The 26,632-nt window shown below is 41.0% G+C and overlaps 1 protein-coding gene across 1 annotated transcript in view; it reads left to right on the forward strand.

Moving 5' to 3' along the window:
• LOC120061869 (follistatin-related protein 5-like) overlaps nucleotides 1-26,632 on the forward strand; it is a 166,048-nt gene that overhangs the window by 35,154 nt on the left and 104,262 nt on the right. Inside the window, exon 3 of the mRNA XM_039011649.1 lies at nucleotides 24,318-24,569. Coding sequence (XP_038867577.1) covers nucleotides 24,318-24,569 — 252 coding nt within the window. The remainder of the gene's footprint in view (nucleotides 1-24,317; nucleotides 24,570-26,632) is intronic.

Below are 26,632 nucleotides of genomic sequence, written 5' to 3' on the forward strand. Positions count from 1 at the left end.
TTCCTTATGTCTGAAACACAGGCTTCTAGCGAGGGCAATTTTGGGGCTTCACCATGTTTCATTGAAATGTACAGCTGTGTGTCATCCGCATAGCAGTGAAAGTTAACATTATGTTTTCGAATAACATCCCCAAGAGGTAAAATATATAGTGAAAACAATAGTGGTCCTAAAACGGAACCTTGAGGAACACCGAAATGTACAGTTGATTTGTCAGAGGACAAACCATTCACAGAGACAAACTGATATCTTTCCGACAGATAAGAACTAAACCAGGCCAGAACTTGTCCGTGTAGGCCAATTTGGGTTTCCAGTCTCTCCAAAAGAATGTGGTGATCGATGGTGTCAAAGGCAGCACTAAGGTCTAGTAGCACGAGGACAGATGCAGAGCCTCGGTCTGACGCCATTAAAAGGTCATTTACCACCTTCACAAGTGCAGTCTCAGTGCTATGATGGGGTCTAAAACCAGACTGAAGCATTTCGTATACATTGTTTGTCTTCAGGAAGGCAGTGAGTTGCTGCGCAACAGCTTTTTCAAAATTTTTTGAGAGGAATGGAAGATTCGATATAGGCCGATAGTTTTTTATATTTTCCGGGTCAAGGTTTGGCTTTTTCAAGAGAGGCTTTATTACTGCCACTTTTAGTGAATTTGGTACACATCCGGTGGATAGAGAGCCGTTTATTATGTTCAACATAGGAGGGCCAAGCACATGAGGCAGCTCTTTCAGTAGTTTAGTTGGAATAGGATCCAGTATGCAGCTTGAAGGTTTAGAGGCCATGATTATTTTCATCATTGTGTCAAGAGATATAGTACTAAAACACTTAAGTGTCTCTCCCGATCCCAGGCCCTGGCAGAGCTGTGCAGATCTAGGACAGCTAAGCCCTGGAGGAATACGCAGATTTAAAGAGGAGTCCGTAATTTGCTTTCTAATGATCATGATCTTTTCCTCAAAGAAGTTCATGAATTTATTACTGCTGAAGTGAAAGCCATCCTCTCTTGGGGAATGCTGCTTTTTAGTTAGCTTTGCAACAGTATCAAAAAGAAATTTTGGATTGTTCTTATTTTCCTCAATTAAGTTGGAAAAGTAGGATGATCGAGCAGCAGTGAGGGCTCTTCGATACTGCACGGTACTGTCTTTCCAAGCTAGTCGGAAGACTTCCAGTTTGGTGTGGCGCCATTTCCGTTCCAATTTTCTGGAAGCTTGCTTCAGAGCTCGGGTATTTTCTGTATACCAGGGAGCTAGTTTCTTATGACAAATGTTTTTCGTTTTTAGGGGTGCAACTGCATCTAGGGTATTGCGCAAGGTTAAATTGAGTTCCTCAGTTAGGTGGTTAACTGATTTTTGTCCTCTGACGTCCTTGGGTAGGCAGAAGGAGTCTGGAAGGGCATCAATGAATTTTTGTGTTGTCTGAGAATTTATAGCACGACTTTTGATGCTCCTTGGTTGGGGTCTGAGCAGATTATTTGTTGCGATTGCAAACGTAATAAAATGGTGGTCCGATAGTCCAGGATTATGAGGAAAAACATTAAGATCTACAACATTTATTCCATGGGACAAAACTAGGTCCAGAGTATGACTGTGGCAGTGAGTAGGTCCAGAGACATGTTGGACAAAACCCACTGAGTCGATGATGGCTCCGAAAGCCTTTTGGAGTGGGTCTGTGGACTTCTCCATATGAATATTAAAATCACCAAAAATTAGAATATGATCTGCTATGACTACAAGGTCCGATAGGAATTCAGGGAACTCAGAGAGGAACGCTGTATATGGCCCAGGAGGCCTGTAAACAGTAGCTATAAAAAGTGATTGAGTATGCTGCATAGATTTCATGACTAGAAGCTCAAAAGACGAAAACGTCATTTTTTTTTTTGTAAATTGAAATTTGCTATCGTAAATGTTAGCAACACCTCCGCCTTTGCGGGATGCACGGGGGATATGGTCACTAGTGTAACCAGGAGGTGAGGCCTCATTTAACACAGTAAATTCATCAGGCTTAAGCCATGTTTCAGTCAGGCCAATCACATCAAGATTATGATCAGTGATTAGTTAATTGACTATAACTGCCTTTGAAGTGAGGGATCTAACATTAAGTAACCCTATTTTGAGATGTGAGGTATCACGATCTCTTTCAATAATGGCAGGAATGGAGGAGGTCTTTATCCTAATGAGATTGCTAAGGCGAACACCGCCATGTTTAGTTTTGCCCAACCTAGGTCGAGGCACAGACACAGTCTCAATGGGGATGGCTGAGCTGACTACACTGACTATGCTAGTGGCAGACTCCACTAAGCTGGCAGGTTGGCTAACAGCCTGCTGCCTGGCCTGCACCCTATTTCATTGTGGAGCTAGAGGAGTTAAAGCCCTGTCTATGTTGGTAGATAAGATGAGAGCACCCCTCCAGCTAGGATGGAGTCCGTCACTCCTCAGCAGGTCAGGCTTGGTCCTGTTTGTGGGTGAGTCCCAGAAAGAGGGCCAATTATCTACAAATTCTATCTTTTGGGAGGGGCAGAAAACAGTTTTCAACCAGCGATTGAGTTGTGAGACTCTGCTGTAGAGCTCGTCACTCCCCCTAACTGGGAGGGGGCCAGAGACAATTACTCGATGCCGACACATCTTTCTAGCTGATTTACACGCTGAAGCTATGTTGCGCTTGGTGACCTCTGACTGTTTCATCCTAACATCGTTGGTGCCGACGTGGATAACAAAGTGGATAACAAAGTGAGTTTCTATGCATGCTGTTGTCTCACACATTTTCAGACAGACAGATTGTTATATTTTTACATTTAGTCATTGGTTCGTGGTGCACATAAAACAATTAAGGACAGATCCAGAATAAACCAAAATGATGTCGGACTGGAACGGACAAAAATGGACAGAATATACCCATCTCATGCCAGAACGCAGTGTAATCGGAGTACCAAATGAAGCTTGGGACCATATCAATATCTCTGGCTGTTCGGCTTGGTACAAAATACCTTGGGATGTTGTCAGGAAAATGCCATTTGCAGGAGTAAATAGGCTATTCCAACTTACAATATTGAAAAGCCGGTGGAACATACATGTCAAATATATATTATGTCCCAAATGCTTGACATTTGGTGCATTCAAAGCCATGCTGTGGTACTATTTGGAACAACAACAAAAAATCAGAATCGGAAGTTGCAGGTACTCCCTGAATAACAATCACAGAATCCTCTCTGTTGCTGTGTCAAATGTAGTCTGCCTTCTATTTTTAATTCTATATAAAAGCAGACATTTGTTTTTTTAAGTTACCTGTAACCAGAGTATAAATTCCTCTATCTGTACTACCATCTGTACAACAAGTAACAACTTTGATATGATGATATTATCTACTACTTTGAATGCTCAGCATCCCACCGCCACCACATCCCAACCCTACCCCAGACTCTGGCACATTTGAATAATTCAAAGGTTGCAAACATTATCCCCTAAAATGTATATTAATCCTAAAATGATATGCCCCCGCTAAGAGACTGGGTTACACTTTTAATAGCTTTGCAGCACAGCAGTATGTAAGAGTGGAACATTGAACATTTCGCAGTGCACTGCACTTTCCTCTGACAGACTTATTGGCGGAAGACTCCCTGTTGTTTTAATCACATCCCACAGTCTCCCAATGAGTTAATATGTAATAGCTTCCATAAGTCTTAATCAGGTTACCGGGAATTAAGATTCACAGAGTGTACTATGCTTTTATTAGCACTCCGTTATGGAGAGAAGTTGAGAAATCGCCAGAAGATATACTGAGCAGTAAAGAGGCCTGGGGTAAGAGTTGGATGACATAAGGCGCTCTCATGGACAACAGTGACTCTTTGACCGGCAAAACCTTAGCGGACAGGTGGGCATGTCCTAAATACTAGTTAAAGCTGCCTCAAGAGCTTGCCGTCTCTATCTGTAATGTACACACAGTAGCTCGTACTGTAGATGCACTTGAAAAATCCTTGTGAATAAACCATCCATTTCCAATGGTCTTGTGGGAGCCATATGTGTGGTCAACGAGATAATATAAATAATCTGAATGAATGCTAGAGTGAATGCTACAGATGAATGCTACAGTGGCTAATGTTCCGATCATAGTAGGCCAAAGGTCACCTTCATCAGAACTATTCCCCCCAAAAATATGCTTTGACTAGTATTTCCTAATTTAAATCTCTAGGAAAGGATTCACTCTACATGAGAAAAGTCAATATTTGCATTTGTTGAATATTCATGGGTGTGAATCCGGTACGGGAGGGACTGTACACTTTAAACAAAAGGATTCTGTGTTTCTAAGGTAATGTGTACAGGGAGATTACATATTCATTGAGAATGGGATGGTGTGTGCATAGACATGAAACTAATTAGCAACTCTCGAGATGTTTTTCAAACTTTCTGGAAATTTCCCATGGCAGAACGAGTGTTGAAATGCAGCTGTTGCTGTTGACAAATCACGGTTCGATTGATAGCCATTATCATCTTGCTGACTGACTTTCTCATCGTTATATGGTGTTCATATTAGGACAGCCTAAAATTAGGAGTCAGGGCAACCCCTCACCTTTTGGGGGCCCTACAGAAAATGTAGAATGCCTTATCTCTGCCCAATTGCAAAAAAATATTTTGTTTCTCTCATTTTGCCATTTGGCAGATTTTGGGGGGGTTTTAAAACTAATTTCATGCAATTCTTCAGATTTTGCAATTGGGCTGAGATAATTTTGAGTTTTCAAAGGTAATATCCTGCAATTCTACACATTTTGCCATGACTTTTGACTAAGTGACTAAGAAAATCCACTGGGTAAAACAGATCCATATCAGGGTATATCTTTACGTGTAATGTTTTTGATATTCTAGAGCAGTGGTCACAAACCTTTTTTGAGTCGAGATCACTTTCTGAGTCAAAATGCAAGCTACCGTTCCTTTTTTTTTTTTACTTCAAAAACGTAAGCCTATGCAACATTAACCTATTAAAAACAGTACAGTAGTAATGAGGTTAGGCCAGTAGGCTATTGGCCCAAAACATTATCGCCACGTATTGGCTTTGCTTGAATTGCCCTGCTAGTGCATTGTTGTTCTTCTCAGAACGTAAAAAAAAATAATAAAATCACCCTTTTCTCTGCTGACACTGACCAAAAAGCGACACCCTTTTCCAGCTGATGGTAAAACTCGCACAGCATTTCCTCTGCCTCATGCACAAATTCATGTTGTTATTCTTATGACTAGAGAAAGTGAAATATTCCTCGATATTAAAAAAAGACCCAAGCACACAACAATAACAACGCAAACCTATCGATACAATTTCCTACTTATTCATTGCAGCTTTGTCACGGTTTTCTAAAGTTGAACCCAGAAGCAGACCAGGACAAGGAGAGTAAGACGAAGGTGAGTATTTATTTACAAGTTTGAATGTAGTGATAGAAAAATCCAAGTGACGGAGCGGGCAGCGGAGGTGAGTTGATGGGATTGAATAGGCAGATCCAAGGAAGTAACTGAAGTCACCGACGACCAGGTAGGGATGAGATGAGTGTTCCGGGTGAATGACTGTAGACAGAAAAAACGGAGGTGAGTTCAAGGCAAGCAAAACGTACAAAACAACAAAACAAACTCTATCAAACTGGAGGCTGATACGCTGGCACAACATACTGTTCATGGCTAACGATCCGGCAGGGAATGGATGTCAGGTCAGTGCTTATGAAGTGGAGGGGTGATGATCAGGACCAGGTGTGCAGATAGCGGATTGGAAACAGGTGCGGTAAATCAGAGATCTCCCAACCAGCTACGTCGCCCGGCAACCAGACAGGGTGCGTTCCAGGACACCGGAAAAAACACTCCAGGACAGAACACAGGCAAAAACAGACTCAGGAAGCGGGATTCGTGACAAGCTTAGTGCTGGTTGTAACGCGAGTGGAAGTAGGGAGAAGGCACATTTTATGGATTATAAAAGTTTGAATAGAAAATGTTGACAGTGCTGAGTAAAAACTTAAACAGTCGTTGACAGTCTCTCTCTCTAGTCAGGGTTTTAAAAGTTAAGAAATCTTACAGTATCAACTTTGCTGTAGCTCTCTTTGACGCCTGCTACGTTACTGCAGGCATGATAATCTGAGCCATCCGATTGGCCAGCGGTAGGTCTATAGTGCCCTTGATTTTCTCCCTCCAGGCCCGCTGGGAAGGGAGTTTGTACCTTCAGACATATGAAATCATTAAAAATGGGAACACGTCGCCTACCCGGCGCTCAGGGCAGCTGAATTGGGTGCACCTACTGCCAACACCGCGAGAGGAATTAAAAAAATAGGAAATCAAGGCTTATCATTGGGTTTTTTACAGAAATGTTTGGCGATCGACTAGGAATGCTTTGAAGATGGACCCGTCGATGGCGTTTGACCAGTAAGGTGACCACTGTTGTAAAGAATACAGACCATTTCCAATGCATACAGTATTTTGAGTTTTATGGATATGCACCATATCCTGACATTCTGAATCCAGATGTGTCTTTTAGACATATATGATATTGGGATTACTCCGAATATAATATGGATATGGACTCATTCCATATCCAGAGATATGGACTCATTCCATATCCAGAGATATGGACTCATTCGATATCCAGAGATATGTGAAATCCTATTTTCTCTCTTCATGTTGACAAGTACTGACTGTATACATAGCACATCTGTGTTTTCTCAGCACATTCAAGATAGGAAGCTACTGTATATTAAGTCCAGATATGCATCTCTTGGCTGTGTTCCATAACTGGATCTTGATATGCTTTTGATATGCTTGACATAAGAACGATTTCTGATGCATTTCTGAGTTTTCAGCATAATGCTCAATCATTTATGAAATCCATATTCTTTCATGCACATGTACGTTTTGGATTCCCTCCAGATATCATACATGGTATGGCCGGACATGAACTCATTAGATATCCTGAAATAGGCCAATGTGGACATCTTATTACATCTTATTTTTTTTCTAGGTTGACAAATACTGACTGTATAGTATATTTCCTCAGCACATACAATTCATATGCTCTTGGCTGAGGTCCATATCAGGATTTTGATTTGCTAAATTGTCACGACTTCCACCGAAGTCGGCTCCTCTCCTTGTCCGGGAGGCGTTCGGCGATCGACGTCACCGGCTTTCTAGCCATCGCCGCTCCATTTCTCATATTCCATTGGTTTTGTCTTGTTCCATTACACACCTGGTTTTCATTCCATAATTACTGCATGTATATAGTCCTCTGTTCCCCTCCATGTCTTTGTGTGTAATTGTTTGTTTGTGATGTGGATTATTGTCGGGCGCTTTACTTTTGCCATGTTCCGTGTTTTTGGCACGTTATTTTTTTAATGTGCTGTATTTTGAGGGAACGGAATTAAAGGGCGCCTGTTCACTACATTCTGCTCTCCTGCACCTGACTTCGTCTCCCGTACACACCCTTGACATCGTCTCCCGTACACACCCTTGACATCGTCTCCCGTACACACCCTTGACATCGTCTCCCGTACACACCCCTAACGTAAATAATAAACCATTTCTGATGCGTATTTGATATTTGAGGACATGCTCAATAATTTGACAAATATTAAATCCATATCATTCTTTTTTTTTGAATTGCCTCTGTATAAAGGCATGAGCAAAGTTCCAACTGTCATTATTTTATTTGGGCACCACAAAAAAGTGTGTAATCGGTGTGGCTGAACTGGCAATGGAGAAACAAAGAAGTGAGAAGCTGTACTGAAAATACCTCGAAGAAGTTAATGCTAAAGTGAGTAGCTAATTTGAGATGTTTTATTTATCTTAGTAACTGGAATCAAGAATGTTAACTAATTCTGCCAGTGGCCAGTAGGGCTAGCTAGCTAGGCTTGATAGGGGGGTAAAAGTTAAGTGGTAGTTTAGCTCACTTAGCTAGCAACCTAGCTAACAAATAACAAAATTGCCTTCCCTTTTTTTACCCCCTATCAAACATCAAGGTAACAGCTAATGTTTTAAAACATTTAGGCAGATTTTGTATTACTGGTTAATATAAGCTAACTAGCTAACTTGCTGCTAACTAGTTAACTATTAACTTGGCTAGTCACAATTCGTTTTTTCGTCATGAATGAAACAGGCAGACTAATGTTAGCTACCTTGTGGTATGGTTATGTGAAATATCGACACAATTTAGATTTATGCATTGACAGTTTGGAGTGGATCACAGACCAACACTGCCACCACGTTGGTTCTGGACTGTGAGGGACCGCCGCGGACAACCAAATCTGCACTCATCTCATTGTCCATTATATCAAACAGGGCAGGCAGGGATATTAACATTGAGAGTGCGCAACCGTTAAAAAAATAAAATAAATGTTTTTCAAAGATTGGCCTACCTTTGTATTTTTCCAGAAAACACGTGTTGTGATTGGAGCTCTGGATTTGCTATGCTGCATTTTTTAAATAGAAATATCAGAGATGTTCCTTGGAAATAGCAACTTGGATTAAATCTGACGATGTTTGCCTTTCCGTGCCTTGTATAGCCTACTTCTGAATATAGTGCAAATGTATGCTCAGATATGTCACCTTCGTATGGTAAGGACAACAGTTATGTATGTGGATTATTTGTGGATTAATATGTGGATTATTTCATGCCTGAGTATAAAGGCTTAAGTATGTCTGAAATATATAAGCGTGTGCACGTGCATCATGTGCGTGTCTTGAACATATCTCACCCCAGATATCTCCCTGGACTCATACGGTAGCAGGGAGATTTCGGAGGCTGGATTGGATAAATGTAGAAACTGTCCAGTTACGGAGCATATCCTAGCACCGTATATAAAATGAAGGACATGCGTATCTGGAGCATGTCAACTCCTTATATCTAATAAAATGTCAGATATCCGGAAATATACAGATAAAGACATACCCTGATGTTGACCCTTTTCGCCCAGTGATCAATGGGGGCCCCCTTTAGGTCAGACCCCCTGGGCTCATGCCCTGCATGCCCGGTTGGCTAATATACTACAAGGCTTAGATAGCTGGCTAGACTACCTTACTAGCAATCCTGCTCAAAAATGGGCTAATTGAGTGACTGTGAATAACTGACATAAGAGGAAAACTGTGGATACCCTACCAAATTTCGAAATTACACCTTGTGTGTTCAATTTTTCTAACTCTCAACAATAAGTTGAAACCCCGACGGAGCCCCCTAGTGGCAGCGGGGCCCCATATGCAGCGCTCCAATATTAAGGAAGTCTCGAGGTTCTGCTCGCCTGGTTTAGAATAGCTCATGATAAGCCTGTAGACTATACTATTTGCCAAGAGAGTTTTCATCTATATATTTCTTAACTGTCTACTTACCACCACAAACCGATGCTGGCACTAAGACCACACTCAATGAGCTGTATAGGGCCATAAGCCAACAAGAAAATGCATATCCAGTTCCAGCGCTCCTATTGGACGGTGATTTTAATGCAGTTGAACTGAAATCCATTTTACCTCATTTCTACCAGCAAATCACCTGTGCAAATAGAGGGGAAACAACTCTGGATCACCTTTACTCCATACACAGCTCTCCCTCACCCTCCATTTGGCAAATCTGACCATAACTCTATCCTCCTGATTCCTCTTTACAAGCAAAAACTCAAACAGGAGGTACCAGTGACACGCTCAATTCGGAAGTGGTCCGATGAATCGGATGCTAAGCTACAGGACTGTTTTGCTAGCACAGACTGGAATATGCTCCGGGATTCATCTGATGGCATTAAGGAGTTTACCACATCAGTCACCGCTTTCATTAATAAGTGCATCGACGACATCGTCCCCACAGTGACCGTACTTATATATCCCAACCAGAAGCCATGGATTAAAGGTAAACATCCGCACTGAGCACTGAGCTAGAGATGCCGCTTTCGAGGAAAGAGACACTAACCCAGACGCTTATAAGGAATCCCCCTCCGATGAACCATCAAACAGGCAAAGTGTCAATACAGGACTAAGATTGAATCCTGCTACACCAGCTCTGACACTAGTCGGATGTGGCAGGGCTTGCAAGCTATCGCGGATTACAAAGTGAATCCCAGCCACGAGCTGCCCAGTGACACGAGCCTACCAGACGAGCTAAATGACTTCTACGCTCGCATCGAGGCGAGCAACACTGAACCATGCGCGAGAGCATCAGCTGTTCCGGAAGACTGTGTGTTCACGCTCTCCATAGCTGATGTGAGTAAGACCTTTAAACAGGTTAACATTCACAAGGTGGCACGGCCAGACGTATTACCAGGACGCATACTCAGGGCATGCGCTGACCAGCTGGCAAGTGTCTTCACCAACATTTTTAACCTCTACCTGACCCAGTCTGTAATACCTACATGTTTCAAGCAGACCACCATAGTCCCTGTGCCCAAGAACACTAAGGTAACCTGTCTAAATTACCCCAAATCACTCACATCTGTAGCCATGAAATGCTGGTCATGGCTTACATCAACACCGTCATCACAGACACCCTGGACCCACTCCAATTTGCATGCCGCCCCAACAGATCCACAGATAACGCAATCTCTATTGCACTCCAACTGGATCCTGGATTTCCTGACGGGCCGCCCCCAGACAGTGAGGGTAGGCAACAACACATACATCATGCTGACCCCTGACACAGGGGCCCCTCAGAAGTGCGTGCTTAGTCCCATCCTGTTCACCTAGAACTGCATGGCCACAAACAACACCATCATTCTTATTGACAATGACGGCCTAGGAACAGTGGGTTAACTGCCTTGTTCCGGGGTAGAACAACAGATTTTTACCTTGTCAGCTCGGGGATTCGATCTAGCAACCTTTTGGTTGCTAGTCCGATGCTCTAACCTACTGGCTACCTGCCGCCCCAATGATGACATGAAGGTGGTAAGCCTGATCACCGACGACAAAGAGACAGCCTATAGGGAGGAGGTCAGAGATCTTGCAGTGTGGTACCAGGACAACAACCTCTCCCGCAACATCAGCAAGACAAAGGAGCTGATCGTGGTCTACGTGAAATGGAGGGCAGAGCATGCCCCCATTCACAACAATGGGTCTGTAGTGGAGCGGGTTGAGAGCTTCAAGTTCCTCGGTGTCCACCTCATTAAGGATCTATCATGGTCCAAACACATCATCACAGTTGTGAAGCGGGCACGACAACACCTCTTTCCGATGCACAACCAACAGGACCCTGAACAGCTTCTACCCGCAAGCCATAACACTTTTAAACAAGACTGCTAAATAGCTAATCAAATGGCTATACGGACAACCTGCATTGACCCTTTTTGCACTAACTCTCTGCACTGACTCTATGCACACACATACTTACACTGACACCCCAACACACACACACGCACACACACATCTCTGAAGCTAAGCAGCTAAGCATCTCTGAAGCTAAGCAGACCAACCTTGTTGGTCCTTGGATGGGAGACCAGGTGCTGCTGGAAGTGGTGTTGGAGGGCCAGTAGGAGGCATGCTTTCCTCTGGTCTAAAACAATATCCCAATGCCCCAGGGTAGAGATTGGGGACATTGCCCTGTGTAGGGTGCTGTCTTTTGGATGGGACGTTAAATGGGTGTCCTGACTTTTTGTGGCCACTTAAGATCTCAAGGCACTTATCGTAAGAGAAGGGGTGTTAACCCCAGTGTCCTGGCTAAATTCCATCATGGCCACCTAATCATCCCCAGCTTCCACTTGGCTCATTAATCCCCCGTCCAATCCCCTGTAACTATTCCCCAGTCAATTTACCTGGTAAAATAAGGGTTAAATAAACATGTATAAAACATGTACACACGCCTACACACTCACATACGCTGCTGCTACTGTCTATTATCTATCCTGTTGCCTAGTCACTTTACCCCTACCTGTACGTATAGTACATAGCTACCTCAATTACCTCGTACCACTGCACATCAACTCTGTATTGGTACTCCCTTTATATAGACATGTTACTTTTGCTCATTAATTTTATCCGTTATTCACTGTGTATTTATATTATTTTTTTATCTCCGTTTTTTATCTTATCTTTACTCTGCAAAGTTTGGAAATGGAGCCGTAATTAAGCATTTCACTGTTACTCTACACCTGTTGTCTACGAAGCACGTGACAAAAACATTTGATTTGATTTTATTACATCTGTAAGATCAAACAGACCCAAGAGGTTTCGAAGACCAAGAGGTCTACTTTTAAGTGATGATACTCTCTGTACGTTGGCACTTATACATTTTTGGCCAACGACATCAGGCGAAAGATGTATGGGATTAAACAAAGTGAAACAAATCGAAGATTCATTATTCATTATCATTACTCTCAGTGATCAACAAAGGTCTGTGGTAGGACTACTTACAATGGAGGCCGTAAGGCTGGATTGGTGATAAAGTTCTATTCTCCCCCTCCCCACTGAAGGTCAACACTGTAATTATCTTGAAGGAAGACCCTAGCTTTTGACCAATATTCCCCCCATAAATGCATTATTAATCTGGGCACCAAGAGTAGATCAGGATTCAAGCTTTAAAATGAGTTCTTAAGTAGCGAGACTTAGTTACACAACTCCGTGGCTGAGAGGGCGAGAATCAAGTTCCTGTAATTCTACAGTAGTTTATTCAAATGTCTATTCATAAGCATTCCTCAAGAGGAAATATCTCACTTTACTCTCTCCAAAGTTTGATTAGAATTGCAACGAAGACAGCAGTATTGTGGTGAAATTAAAGTAGGGAGCTGTGCAAAGATCTTGCGTCACGAGAGATGAATAATGCTCTTAGGAATGTAACTCCTCAAGTACCCCCTCCCCCCCGATTATGCTCCTAAACTCATTTGGGATTATTATAAGGCACCTGCTGAGCATAAATACAAAGATCCAAATGACAGAGTTGGAACACATGTTCCTGGTTGTATAACCCCAGTCCCTACAGGATCTTAGTTTATCTCGCTTTCATCTCATCAGTTGTCATTCTGTGACTCATTTGTTTCGCGACACATGGATGTTTCCCTCCAAAATAAGTAATATTCCTTGGGCGATTCTGACAAGGCACTGATGCATTTATGCATTCACAATGCTTTTGACTTGGGGCAGTGAGGATGCAGACAACCATAAGGGCACTTGGTTCTACATCCTGCTACCTACTGTATCTATAAATTAATCAACAGAGAAATCTAGGGATAAATAAATAAGTAACCCTCACTTTTTCAAGTTCATCTCCCTTTATCTTCCTATCTTAATGGCTATATCCTTGCCCATCTCAAAGCAAAGAGCAGCGGACAGAACACTTAAAAGTTTTTTATTTTAAATTCTAAATAATGAATGACCGGATTGGATTTGTGTTCATCGTATCGACAGCACACTCTGTGTCGTCTGGAGTCCTAGAAACTGCATAAAAAAAGAGCAGACAACATTGCAGGCTCTCACATTTTCTTAGGTCGCCTCTAAGGCTTTTTGAATAGCTGCATATTTAATTTCCCTTCTGTTTTTTTCCATTCAGGTCAATGGTTATGGAAATTGTTTGATCCAACAAGAAACAGTTACCACCCAAGGATTTTTTTAGCCTTTTCAAACACACCTCTGTCAATCACCTCTGTTTGTTTTTTGCTTGACATGGCTTCAGAGTCTTGCAAAGCTAAAGCCTGACAGTCATGTCTCCTTTGTGTGCTATTTCCAGACAACACTGGTAATCAGAAATTCTGAGTATATGACAGAGGAAAAGCTTCAAGTTTAATACAAAGCTTTTACCCCCCCACCGCAATCTCCCCTGCCCTCCTCTACAACGACCAAAGACACTCCCCCCCGTACCACCCTTCCTGTAGGCCTGAAAGCAAAGAAAAGTCTAAATAAATATATCTAATTGGCTTGTATTCAAGATTCAAGGGCCTATCATCATTAAGTAACGTAAAAGATGCAAAGCATTTTATATTTTAATTCATGCACTTGAAATGTTTTTTGTAACTTTGCCCCAGAAGCATATAACTGCAGTGCACTCCCACATCATATGAAGGAATGTGCCTACCTGATTTAGGGGACACCGTGAACAGTTGGGGCAAGTTTCCTTGGTGTTAAATACAGTCTGTGAATAAAAAGGTCATATTTTTCCATATTCTGTTCCAATTAAAGGGTTGTTCAGATTCAATCTGTGAACAATACTTTTTTAATGGCTAGCTCAGAATATGAGCTTTCCAAAAGGTGTTTATATATTATAGAGATCAGTTGTTTTGGGAGCCCATCATTGGATGGTTCAGTAGTTGAGTTTTCCAAGGGACTCCATAGGCCAATATATAAAAATATAGAAACAAGGAATTGCCGGGTAATGTGTACGTACTGTATCTTTCAAATCTTGGAATGTTCTCAAACCATTACTGTCCATGATATCGGTAAGGATACAGATTCCACATTTGGACCATTAGGGTGATGCACAAGGTCGCCCTCCAGATCACAAGGCATTATTGTGAAATATTGGAGCATGGGCATACCATTTTCATTCTATTGTCTTTCAATTTTGCGGCAAATAGTAATTGTGCAAGCAATAATAGGGCCAAAGCATAGTTTACATCGTTTAAGGGATATATCAGTGAATACCACCTCTTCCAAGGCAATAGGAGACACCATATTTCTCTCTATAGTAGGCCAGAGGGCCAAAGAATCTTATCTAAACCAATTTAGGATTGGGCGAAATGCTAAGGCCTGGAAATACAATTTAAAGTTTGGTAGGGATAGTTGTCTTACATCTGTCCCTCTTTGTAAATGTGTTAATTTATCAAAATTAAACTGGGATCATTTACCTTGCCATATAAATGTTCAAACCGCACTATTCATTTTTTCCCCAATATCCAGAAGGGTGAGCCATGGGAAGCATTGAACTACAGAAATTCAGCCATGGCAATATATTCATTTTGACAATAGATATTCTGCCGGTTAAAGCAACAGAGATATTATTTCATGAACTGAGGTAGGATTGAAATTATTTTAGTGTTCTGTTAACAGTTCTGGCAATGGTTTCATCTAAGGAAGGAACCTTAGCTACTCCCAAACATTTATAATGGGAAAAGATTGGAGAAGGAGTCCTCCATCGTGTCTTGAGAGGCAGTAGGGCTGATTTGGTTAGATTCATTTCTCAAAATGTATCTATGATCTTCAATGTGTTTGAGAGCGATTGAGATACAGTTGAAGTCGGAAGTTTACATGCACCTTAGCCAAATACATTTAAACTCAGTTTTTCACAATTCCTGACATTTAATCCTAGTAAAAATTCCCTGTTTTAGGTTCACTTATGATCACCACCTTATTTTAAGAATGTGAAATGTCAGAATAATAGTAGAGAGAATGATTTATTTTAGCTTTTATTTCTTTCATCACATTCCCAGTGGGAACATACACTCAATTCGTATTTGGTAGCATTAACTTGGGTAAAACGTTTCGGGTAGCCTTCCACAAGCTTCCCACAATAAGTTGGGTGAATTTTGGTCCATTCATCCTGACAGAACTGGTGTAACTGAGTCAGGTTTGAAGGCCTCCTTGCTCACACAGACTTTTTCAGTTCTGCCCACAAATTTTCTATAGGATTGAGGTCAGGGCTTTGTGATTGCCACTCCAATACCTTGACTTTGTTGTCCTTAAGCCATTTTGCCACAATGTTGGAAGTAAGCTTGGGGTCATTGTCCATTTGGAAGACCCATTGGCGACCAAGCCAAGACCCATTGGCGACCAATTCCTGACTGATGTCTTGAGATGTTGCTTCAATATATCCACATAGTTTTCCTACCTCATGATGACATTTATTTTGTGAAATGCACCAGTCCCTCCTGCAGCAAAGCACCCCCACAACATGATGCTGCCACCCCCGTGCTTCACGGTTGGGATGGTGTTCTTCGGCTTGCAAGCCGCTTTTTTATGGTAGTTTTGGAGCAGTGGCTTCTTCCTTGCTGAGCAGCCTTTCAGGTTATGTCAATATATAACTCGTTTTAGTGTGGATATAGATATTTTTGTACCTGTTTCCTCCAGCATTATCACAAGGTCCTTTGCTGTTGTTCTGGGATTGATTTGCACTTTTTGCACCAAAGTACGTTCATCTCTAGGAGACAGAACGCGTCTCCTTCCTGAGCGGTATGACGGCTGCATGGTCCCATGGTGTTTATACTTGTGTGCTATTGTTTGTATAGATGAACGTGGTACATTCAGGCGTTTGGAAATTGCTCCCAAGGATGAACCAGACTTGTGGAGGTCTACAATTTATTTTCTGAGGTCTCGCCTGATTTCTTTTGATTTTCCCATTATGTCAAGCAAAGAGGCACTGAGTTTGAAGGTAGGCCTTGAAATACATCCACAGATACACCTCCAATTGACTCAAATGATGTGAATTAGCCTATCAGAAGCTTCTAAAGCCATGACATCATTATCTGGAATTTTCCAAGCTGTTTAAAGGCCCAGTCAACTTATTGTATGTAAACTTCTGACCCACTGGAATTGTGATACATTGAATTATAAGTGAAATAATCTGTTTGTTAACAACTGTTGGAAAAATTACTTGTGTCATGCACAAAGTAGATGTCCTAACCGACTTGCCAAAACTATAGTTTGTTAATTAACAAGAAATTTGTGGAGTGGTTGAAAAAATAGTTTTAATGACTTCAACCTAAGTGTATGTAAAGTTCCGACTTCAACTGTACATTGTCTAGATACAGTAAAATATTGTCTGCATATAATGGGGCTCCCGAGTAGCGCAGCGGTCTAAGGCACTGCATCTCAGTGCTAGAGGTGTCACTACAGACCCTGGTTAGATTCTAGGCTTTATCACAACCAGCCATGATTGGGAGTCCCATAGGGACTATTGGCCCAACGTCTTTGGGGTTTGGCCGGGGTAGGCGTCATTGTAAATAAGACTTTGTTCTTAACTGACTTGCCTAGTTAAATGATATATATTTTTTGATGAAGTGATCAGTCGATTTTAGGGATATTGGTGTTATTTCCTAGGCCAGAGGTTCCATGGATAATAATTGCTTCTAGTGATTCTGAATGTATTTGAGCAGATATTGCTTTTTAAAACTATGGCTGAGGGAGTGGCATATAGTATTTTAATCATAGTATTTTAATCATATTAATGAAATGGGAGCCAATTCCCATATGTTACAAGATAGACCAGAGATATGACCATTCTAGTCTATCAAAATCTTTTTCTGCATCGAGGGAAAATACAGCCCAATGAGCTGTTGTGTCTGATGAAGCATCTAAGATACGTAATAGTCAACAGAGGTTATCTGAGGATAAAAGCTTTTTAACAAACCCGCTTTGTTCTGTGTGGACCAATTTGGATAAGTAAGTTTTGAGACGGGACGACAATATTTTAGAAAACGGTTTAATATCTGTGTTCATCAAAGATAAGGGGAGATAGTGAGAACACTGGTTGGCATCCTTACCTTTATTGCATAAAAGCCAAATTAGTGCTGTATTCACATCTCTCCCAAATGTACTTCTGTGAATGGCTGTATTAATAATTTAGAGTACTAGTGGACCTAATTGATTCAGAACTTATACCGTCCCATCCAGGTGTTTTGCCTTTATATATGCTATCCAATTCCCATTTGAGTTCATTGAGAGTGATTTAGGCTCCCAGCGAGGTGGCTTCCTCTTTTGAGAGAAGAGGAGTTCTTAATTAATTTAGAAAGGACTAGTTTGGATTAACAATCAGAGGTGTAAAGGTTCTTTACAGAAACGGGAGATTCTTTGATTCATTTGGGTTCTGATGGTAATTCCCCTGTTTCAGATTCAATAGTTGCTGTTACTAAGATTCTAAAGAACACACCGACTCAGACACACAAACACAAAATGTGACATGCAGCATGTTCTTGTGTTCTTTTGACACACTATTGACAAGCTGTTATAATAGAACAAACAAAACCCATCCTCAAATGAACTAATTCCACATCATACTATGAACACATTACTGGGACATGTGTTTCTGTCCCCTTCGACCAGAAAACCAGCCGTCAAAAAGCCCAAAATAACAACTGTACCAAAACTCCCCAAGATATCGTATGTCACCAAACACACGCTGTGGCTAGCTGCCACCAGCAGGACAACCTAATGTTCTGTGAAGTAACACTGGGAGTAGTGTTAGGAGTTGACAATTAGTCAAGCATGGCACGCTCTGACAAAAAGGACCATTTACTGACATGGGATGAGGGATGCATTCTAATATGGACACGCTGAGAGAAAAGCATGGGCCCCTATTGACTGATCAGGCCAAAGAGAGTAATGGGATGGAAAGTTCAATCCTGGATGAGTGAACGTGCAGGTGGATCGCACAAACAGCACCTTTACACACCCAATTGTGTGCTTTGGTCTAGAACAGGGGCACTAATGCTCACTTGCAGTCAATCGATTGGCTGAGCACACTTGGATAGGTTTAGCTTGTTGTGCCGACAGCAGTGCGTTCCTGTTGAATACTTAGCTATCTCCCTTGACAACCTGTTTCTTTTCAGGCTTCACTTGTGAGCTTCATCGAGAGGAACCCGAAGGCCTGTGCGATGGAGTCATTTACGTGGAAGGGGAACATCAATTTTTTAAAACGTTTTGAGGCTGCTTTAAATGGCGGCAAAAGCTTTTGCGCCTTAAATAATCACTTATTAAACATTTTCATGAGTTGTTTAAGCAACACTGAACAAACACAATAAATTGTCGCAATTTTGTAATTACTGTAATGTAGGTTGTGATGAGATGGACTTTACAACACATTTTCAGAGTGTAAGCTTTGGTGCCAATACAACATTTCAGAAACTTCATAGGCTACAACTTTGTGCAACATCGGTACCATTGGAAAATGTTGAGTGACAACCTTGTAACAACCCTCTGATCATCTCTAATGTGACGTGGTGACTACCTATTGGATGCATTCCTAGCAATGTTGTGTTGGCAGAGAAACAGCATTAAAATATTTGGGAATCTTTCTCCCATAAAGAGGTATAGGCCTATCCAAGTCATTGAGGATTTGGAGAGATGCATCACACAATTTGAAATGAAGATACAGTAGCAAAACGTTTAAGCGTGTATGTTTTCTTTACCGTTCCAAAAATGTCATGAGGCATCTATATTGAACAATGTTTTAACAGTTGGGCGTCACTCAGTTCAGAGCAAGTCTGCGCCGACACATGCTTTTAGTAACAATGGGAGACCACTGGCACTGCGTTTAGCCTACCATTTTGTGTAATCAAACCAATTACGTCTTGATCCTAGAGCTTTTAAAAATAGAAATTCACTATAATTGTCAATTTTTTCCCATTCAGTATGTAATTGTACAGAGTGTCAATTTCATACTGCAGGTAAACCCACACTCAACATGAATTCATGCATATGTGTCTATAATAGTATGTACAGTATTTCTCCATCTTCCCTACAACTCCTTTCCATATTGTGGAACTCAATATTGTACAAACATACTTTCGTTTTGGTAAATACATTTTCAGTCCCCTCGTACAGAACACAATAGAATTAACTTCGCAATCGGTTCACAGAGGAAATTGTCCAGAAATTGTCCAGTGTCAAGAGATGCTAACTAAGATTACAATTTATAATTTCCGACTAATTGAAAATAACATTTTGTTTAAAGTATCACTCTGGCTTAAACAAGCCATACAAAGCTGGTTACAATTTCAGTTTTATCTACCAGAATAGATAGAACAAATATTACAACAAATGTTATGGTGAAACTCAAATATACTGATTAATAGAAAAACATTTTTTATGGATTTTTCTTTTTTTTAATTGTATTATATTTATTAATGACATTATGAATAGAAGGAGTTATGTCACATGTGCAGCTATCGGAAATATATGGGAATATCTGCTCAATCCTAATTTACAACCAATTGATTGCAGCACTACCACAAAAATGGAGGAGGCAAGTGGAAAAGGGAGAAAGTAGGGAACTTGTTCACCTGCCATATATTTAAGATACAAATTGGCTGAAAGGAATTGGCATAAATAGAAAAATATACCTGTTTCATTTGAGGACAAAAATGTTGACAGCTGTGCCATACAGGTTCAAAATAAATGGGAAGAGATTTTCAACACTTAGTTTTTCCAATTTAAATTATTATATACAATTCTTGCCACCAACAGAGTGCTATATACATGTAGTTTTCCCTTGTAGTCTGTAACGTTCGTCGTCTGAAGATGAGGAATCATCGGACCAAAACGCAGCGTGGTAAGTGTTCATGTTAATTTATTAAAACAGAACACTAAACAAAATAACAAAGAGGAAGAACGAAACGAAACAGTCCTGTCAGGTGCAACAACACAAAACAGAAAACAACTACCCATAAAACACAGGTGGGAAAAGGCTACCTAAGTATGGTTCTCAATCAGAGACAACGATAGACAGCTGCCTCTGATTGAGAACCACACCCGGCCAAACACACAGAAATAGAAACCTAGAACACAAAACATAGAATGCCCACCCCAACTCACGCCCTGACCAAACCAAAATAGAGACGTAAAAAGGATCTCTAAGGTCAGGGCGTGACATAGTCATATGCCCTGCAATGTAGTGATGTAAGAATAGAGCCAACAACCTTGTGATTTCTTAGCAGGGGGTCCTTTCTTGGGTATTTATTAATAAATTATTAATGTTAAAGTCTTTCTCAATACAAAAATGCCACAAATGATTAGTGATGACACACACTGGCGAGAACTAATCATGCTTCTCTCTTCTGCCTAAAACACCCTTATCAGGTTTTAATTAAGCCAATGTGGAGGAATGAATTACAATTGTTCGGGATTGAAAGGTAGCAGGTTAAATGAAACGGGCCTGCCACCGTGAATATATTACTCTTTGTTTCCATGACAGCAGATATGCTAGTAAAAATACACAGTCTTTCCTGCTAGCGTTAATGTTAATGCTTTTCTCGATTGCAGACACCTTTCCGGTTTTACCCACTTTCTACGTATGTCGCTTCTCCATAGACCGTGGTAACACAATATGTTACTGGTGCAACTTTCAAGGAACTAATCCAAGCGGGGTGACGTGTGGCGAGCGAGTCGTGTTGTGCGTCGTGTCATGTAAAGTTTTTGCATTGTTTAGTGTGCTGTTTATTCACACTTGCATCATCTTGTTCTCGCATGTGGGTCTTTTGGGGAATCTTAACTCACCACGGTGAGATGATCTGAGAGGTTCCAAACTGTTGTTTACTACACTCCCGACTTTCCCCAAGGACTCAGAGCCGCTGTTACGAAAAACATCACATGGGCCGGGACTTGCATCCTGGGTTTATGGAACAAATGGAGACGGCAAATGGGATATTGCTGGGGAAAAAAGCATGCATTGTATATCTGAGAGAGTGCTGTAAATAGCATGCTTTGGGGGCATGCTTATGAATGTGAATGGGAGCGATTCAGTTAGATTCAGCTTTGTAATGGGTTTGAAGGCTTCAGATTCAGAAAGGCATCGCAAAGCGAGTAAGGTGGCGCATACCGAAGAGGTAAATGCTTCTGGTAGCCACAAGGCACTAGATATTTATGTATTATAATGATTTAGCAGAGTATGACGCAACGAGTGGTGCACAGGGACATTATTGAGTTTTCCATCCTAAATGCTTTCAATTTTGAACCCCTGCAATGTCATTCTGGTCATGTCTTTTGAGTCCATGTAACTCTTTAGAGTTAAACATGATATGCATCTCATTATAAATACATAGAAGGGCGTTGCCCTTCAAACTATGTACACTGGGGTCAACATGTGTTCAAATCAACTTTTATTTTATTTGTCACATGCTTCATAAACAACAGGTGAAATGCTTACTAGACCATCAGACTGAGCACATGGGCTGAATAAATCTGACACTCACTGTATCCCAGTGAGCGTTACTTATTTTCCCCTGGTTCAGCATATTGTTTACCTCAGTCTTTTCCACTATTGTTGTTGCCTTCAAATCAAGACAGTTCCCTGTGACATTTCTTTATACACTATCCATGCATTTGGATATAGCCGTTCATCTACGCAACTCTATCTGTCCATCTGTCTTTCTGAAAATCGTCCTCATTGCTGTACAATACAGTTATGAATAATGAATGAACATTTTCCAAGTGAAAGTTCCAAAGAAAATCGTTTTTTCATCGGATAAAGCCAGCAACAATTACAAATGCAGTAACGCTAACTAGCGCCCAGAACCGGATACTCCCTCCCTCCCGCCGCACGCCTTTCACTTTGAAACAGCCAGTCATCAATAAACAAATCATTGCAGAGAATTATTCATTTGTCTTTGATGTCACTGGATCACCCAGAGACTGGGCGTGCATACCAATAACCAACTCCCTCTGCCCTCCTATGACCCCGTCGGTGACGTTTGGGCACCTTGCTGTGCAACACAAAGTCACATTAAATAATCATTATGCCACCGCACCGAGGGGGATGAATAAATCACAGCGAACCATGGCCATTGATTGGCTCGAATCAGGCCACAATGTAGACACTTGTATCGTTAACCCCTCTCTGACAGATAGGGGTTAATGCACCCACGGGGAGTCGCTACCAGGTTGACGAAGCCTCTTTACGAGTGGTTTGTTTGTTACTGTATTCAGGTTCCCTGCCAACGGATTCCCTCTTCGACCAATGAGAGTAGAGTGTTTTTATTTTCCTCTGTAGCGCGTTTGTTTATTAGAACACCATGTGCACCTAGTGGAGCAGATGCATTGGTCATTGTAAAGAAGGCATCTGAGGCACTGAAGCGTCGTACCATTATAATGCACCACTCCTTATTCAATGGCCAATACTAAAGCTCAAAGATGATTACAGAGAAGAGTATGGTAGCCCCTGGTTTATACTTTGATCCTAATGTATATTTCATGTTATATAGCTCACTAGAGCAGTGGATTGTCCGATAAATATAAACATTTCAAAATGGTGGTGGATTTGTGAAAAGTAGGACAGCGCTCACACTACAGGTCAAAACGTTGTGTATACACATTTTTCTTCTTACTTTATTCACAATGCTTTTAGCTTACGTAGTGAAATGGTGCCCTAATAATTATGGCGGTAGGCAACCAAAAAGAAACCTAAATAGACCTCCAGCAGATAAATGATGCTTATTGAGTGAATGTTCCCATCATTTCAGTGGCGATCATTCGTCTCAGTGGGATTGTTTTTCCAGCGTTGGTGGCCATGTTCTTACTCCCCTTGAGCAGTGCATATTATACCGTGATATTTGGGGGACCCCATTGACGTTTTCATCTGACTGTCAAACAAATCTCTCCAAAAAGTAGGCTACCTACGCACATTCGTCAACACCAAAATGATTCCAGCATCCAAAAAGTGCACTGTGAAGTGTGAACCCGCCATTTGATTAATGGAAGGAGATTTCTGTTACGAAACACCAAAAAGTGTAATTACATTCAGCGATTGTCATTAGGCCTACACTCTTTTAGCCCGAATTAGTCTAATTGATGAGTCTTGCTGACAAATGAACCATTTTTGTAAAAATAAAAAAGTCAGAACACCTGAAACGGAGCTGTGTCCGTCCCGAGCTCATCGGTGCAGGGAAACTGAGTTCCCAGTTGAAACAATGTTGCTCGCGAAAGCTTAAGCCAGACAGAGAGAGATCAGTACAAAATTGCATTTGAAACAAATAATGAAAAGTAATTTGCACACTGCCCTTGAGAGTGATTCCAAAGGGCAATGGAACTGGTGGATAGGGGACCTAAGAGAGAGCAACCTTCCGTTTGAGACCTAACACATTTGATACGGATGAGAGGTTATCGTGCTCCTTGCCCTGTCAAGAATACTTACTGCTTGTGGAGGTTGACTTGTTAAACACACGATAACACACTGCCTGAAAAGTAGTACAAAATCACATAAAACACAATTTTTTGCCTCAATACGAGATTTACTCGTATTAAACATAGGCAGTTACTATAAGTAAACTTCAAAAGCTTTTCAAACACTGACTATCATCTTATTACTTTTCTAGTTTCTGATGTTAATGTTTTCACATTCTTGTAGAACCTACAGCTACATGGGATCTTCATTTGATCACCCTGTTGTTGCAGGAAATGCGAACTTGCAGTGTAATCAAGGTTTAAAAAGGCTTCTAACGTTTGACATTTCCATTTAAAAATGTCAGACTTGATTTGCCCTCACTAAAAATGTATCAACCTATACAAAAAAATGTATATTAATTATAATCCACACAATAATTCAAATTTCCTGTTGTTGCAGGATTATTTTTATCCTGTGAGAAACGGATCAAATTAAGATCCTACATCTGTACTTTAAGTCAACTTTCAAACTCTAACAAACTATCGTCCTATTACTCCTATTATTTTCTGATTTTAAACGTTTCTTTATTTGTGTTTTCCTTGCAGGGTTTTTGGGCCATAACAATGGCTTCCAGAGTCCTTGTGAGCACAAGTACTGTGGCCTTGGGCGTCACTGCGTGGTCAACCATGAGAGTGGTAAAGGGGAGTGCAACTGTCTAGACCGCTGTAAACCACACTACAAACCGGTGTGTGGCTCAGACGGCAAGCTGTATCAGAACCACTGTGAGCTCCACCGTGCCTCCTGTCTGGGTGCACAGAGAATAACTATCATGCACAGCGAGGAATGCTTCTACAAAGGTAAGAATTACATCTCATTACGTCATAAAATGTCTGTCATGGAATGTGCAAGATCATATTATGGGGTCAAAGTGCTCTATACTCTTTAAAAAAAGGGTTCTTTGGCTGTCCCCATAGGATAACCCTTTTTTGGTTCCAGGTGAACCCTTTTGGGTTCCCTGTAAAACCCTCTGTTTTACATGGAACTAAAAAAGGATAACTAAAAAAGGAAAAAGGGTTCTTCAAAGGGTTCTCTTATGGGGACAGCCGAAGAACCCTTTAACTTCTTCAGGATCGGATGAGCTAACGTAGGCTAATGCGATTAGCATGAGGTTGTAAGTAACAAGAACATTTCCCAGGACATAGACATATCTGATCTTGGCAGAAAGCTTAAATTCTTGTTAATCGAACTGCACTGTCCAATTTACAGTAGCTATTACAGTGAAAGAATACCATGTTATTGTTAAAGGAGAGTGCATAATTTTGAACATGAAAAGTTATTAATAAACAAATTAGGCACATTTGGGCAGTCTTGATACAACAATTTGAACAGAAATGCAATTGTTCTTTGGATCAGTCTAAAACTTTCCACATACACTGCTGCCATCTAGTGGCCAAAATCTAAATTGCACCTGGGCTGGAATAATACATTATGGCCTGTCTCTTGCTTTTCAAAGATTATGGTACAAACAAAATACAAAATAACTGTTGTTTTTTTCTTTGTATTATCTTTTACCAGATCTATTGTGTTATTTTCTCCTGCATTCCTTTCACATTTCCACATACGTCAAAGTGTTTCCTTTCAAATGGTACCAATAAAATGCATATCCCTGCTTCAGGGCCTGAGTTACAGGCAGTTTGAATAGGGTATGTCATTTTAGGCGAAAATTGAAAAAAAGGGGTGGATCCTTAAGAGGTTTTAAGGTTCTAGATAGCACCTTTTCCTATAAGAGTCTAAATCAGAGCTTTGGAGAAGCCACCAGAGATCCTGCCTCATTGCAGTTTTCAGAAATTCATATCTTACACGGAATGTTTTTGTTGTTAGAAAGAATGGTTTTGTACAGTGATGGAGCCATCTCTCACTTTATGAACCTGATACAGCATACAGTAGCTACTTCTTATACACTGCTATCTCTATTAGTTTCTCAGTTGATGCAAAGCATTGCTTGTTTTTATATCATGAGCAGGTGGTTATACAGTACACACTAAAGCTTTGATTTCCCCAGAGAATTTCAGATGCTCTGGAACATTGATTGTACAAAGACACCAATTACTTTTCCTGTATGGTAAAAAATGGGCTTTTCATAGGTGTTATGGTGTAGACCAGGGATACTCAAGTGCTATTTGAGAAGGTCCAGTCACAAAAAAGTCCTAGGTGGCAAAGGTCCGGATGGACATTGTAATTTATCGGCTTAATAACAAACCCCCACCTAGCAAACCATGCGACCTCAAAGCCCGACCGAGTATTAACCCCGTTCTGGGTCCGGATCCGGTCCGTGGTCCGCTAGTTGAGTATGTAGGGTGTAGACCATGGAGTGGGTCTCAATAATATCTTTGTTTTCGTGAAGTGTGCACTTGTTCACTACTTTACACAAATCGAAAAGCATTGGATTGGTGGAGGCAAGGACTAGTTCCACCATCTTATACCAGTTATTTCCTTTCAAATCAGTGAAGGGAAGTAAACAAGTGCACACTTTGGGAGGAAGGAGAGATAATTGGTACACATGACAAAGCTATGTGATTTCTTATAATATTAGTGAGAGAAACATTGATTTACCTGGATTTCTGGGAAACAGAGTTTCAATATACCTTTCCTTTTGCAGGATGCACAATTGCATGATTCCTGTGCAAGCGAACTGCTGCAAGTGAATTGTCCACTACATGATAAGCTACACAGGAAAATAGGAAAACAGTAAATGTAAAACTCATGTTTCCCATTTTCCATCACAATTATTAGTTTGGAATTGGAAGAATAGTACAATCAAAGGTTGTATATTTTGCGGAACAAAAGACCCCGTCATAGAAGTGCGTATAAAAACCCCTCCATAATGAAAGTATTATCACTTTCCTCCCATGCATGAGTC

The sequence above is a fragment of the Salvelinus namaycush genome, chromosome 17, assembly GCF_016432855.1.
Source record: "Salvelinus namaycush isolate Seneca chromosome 17, SaNama_1.0, whole genome shotgun sequence".
In the NCBI taxonomy this organism is placed as follows: Eukaryota; Metazoa; Chordata; class Actinopteri; order Salmoniformes; family Salmonidae; genus Salvelinus; species Salvelinus namaycush.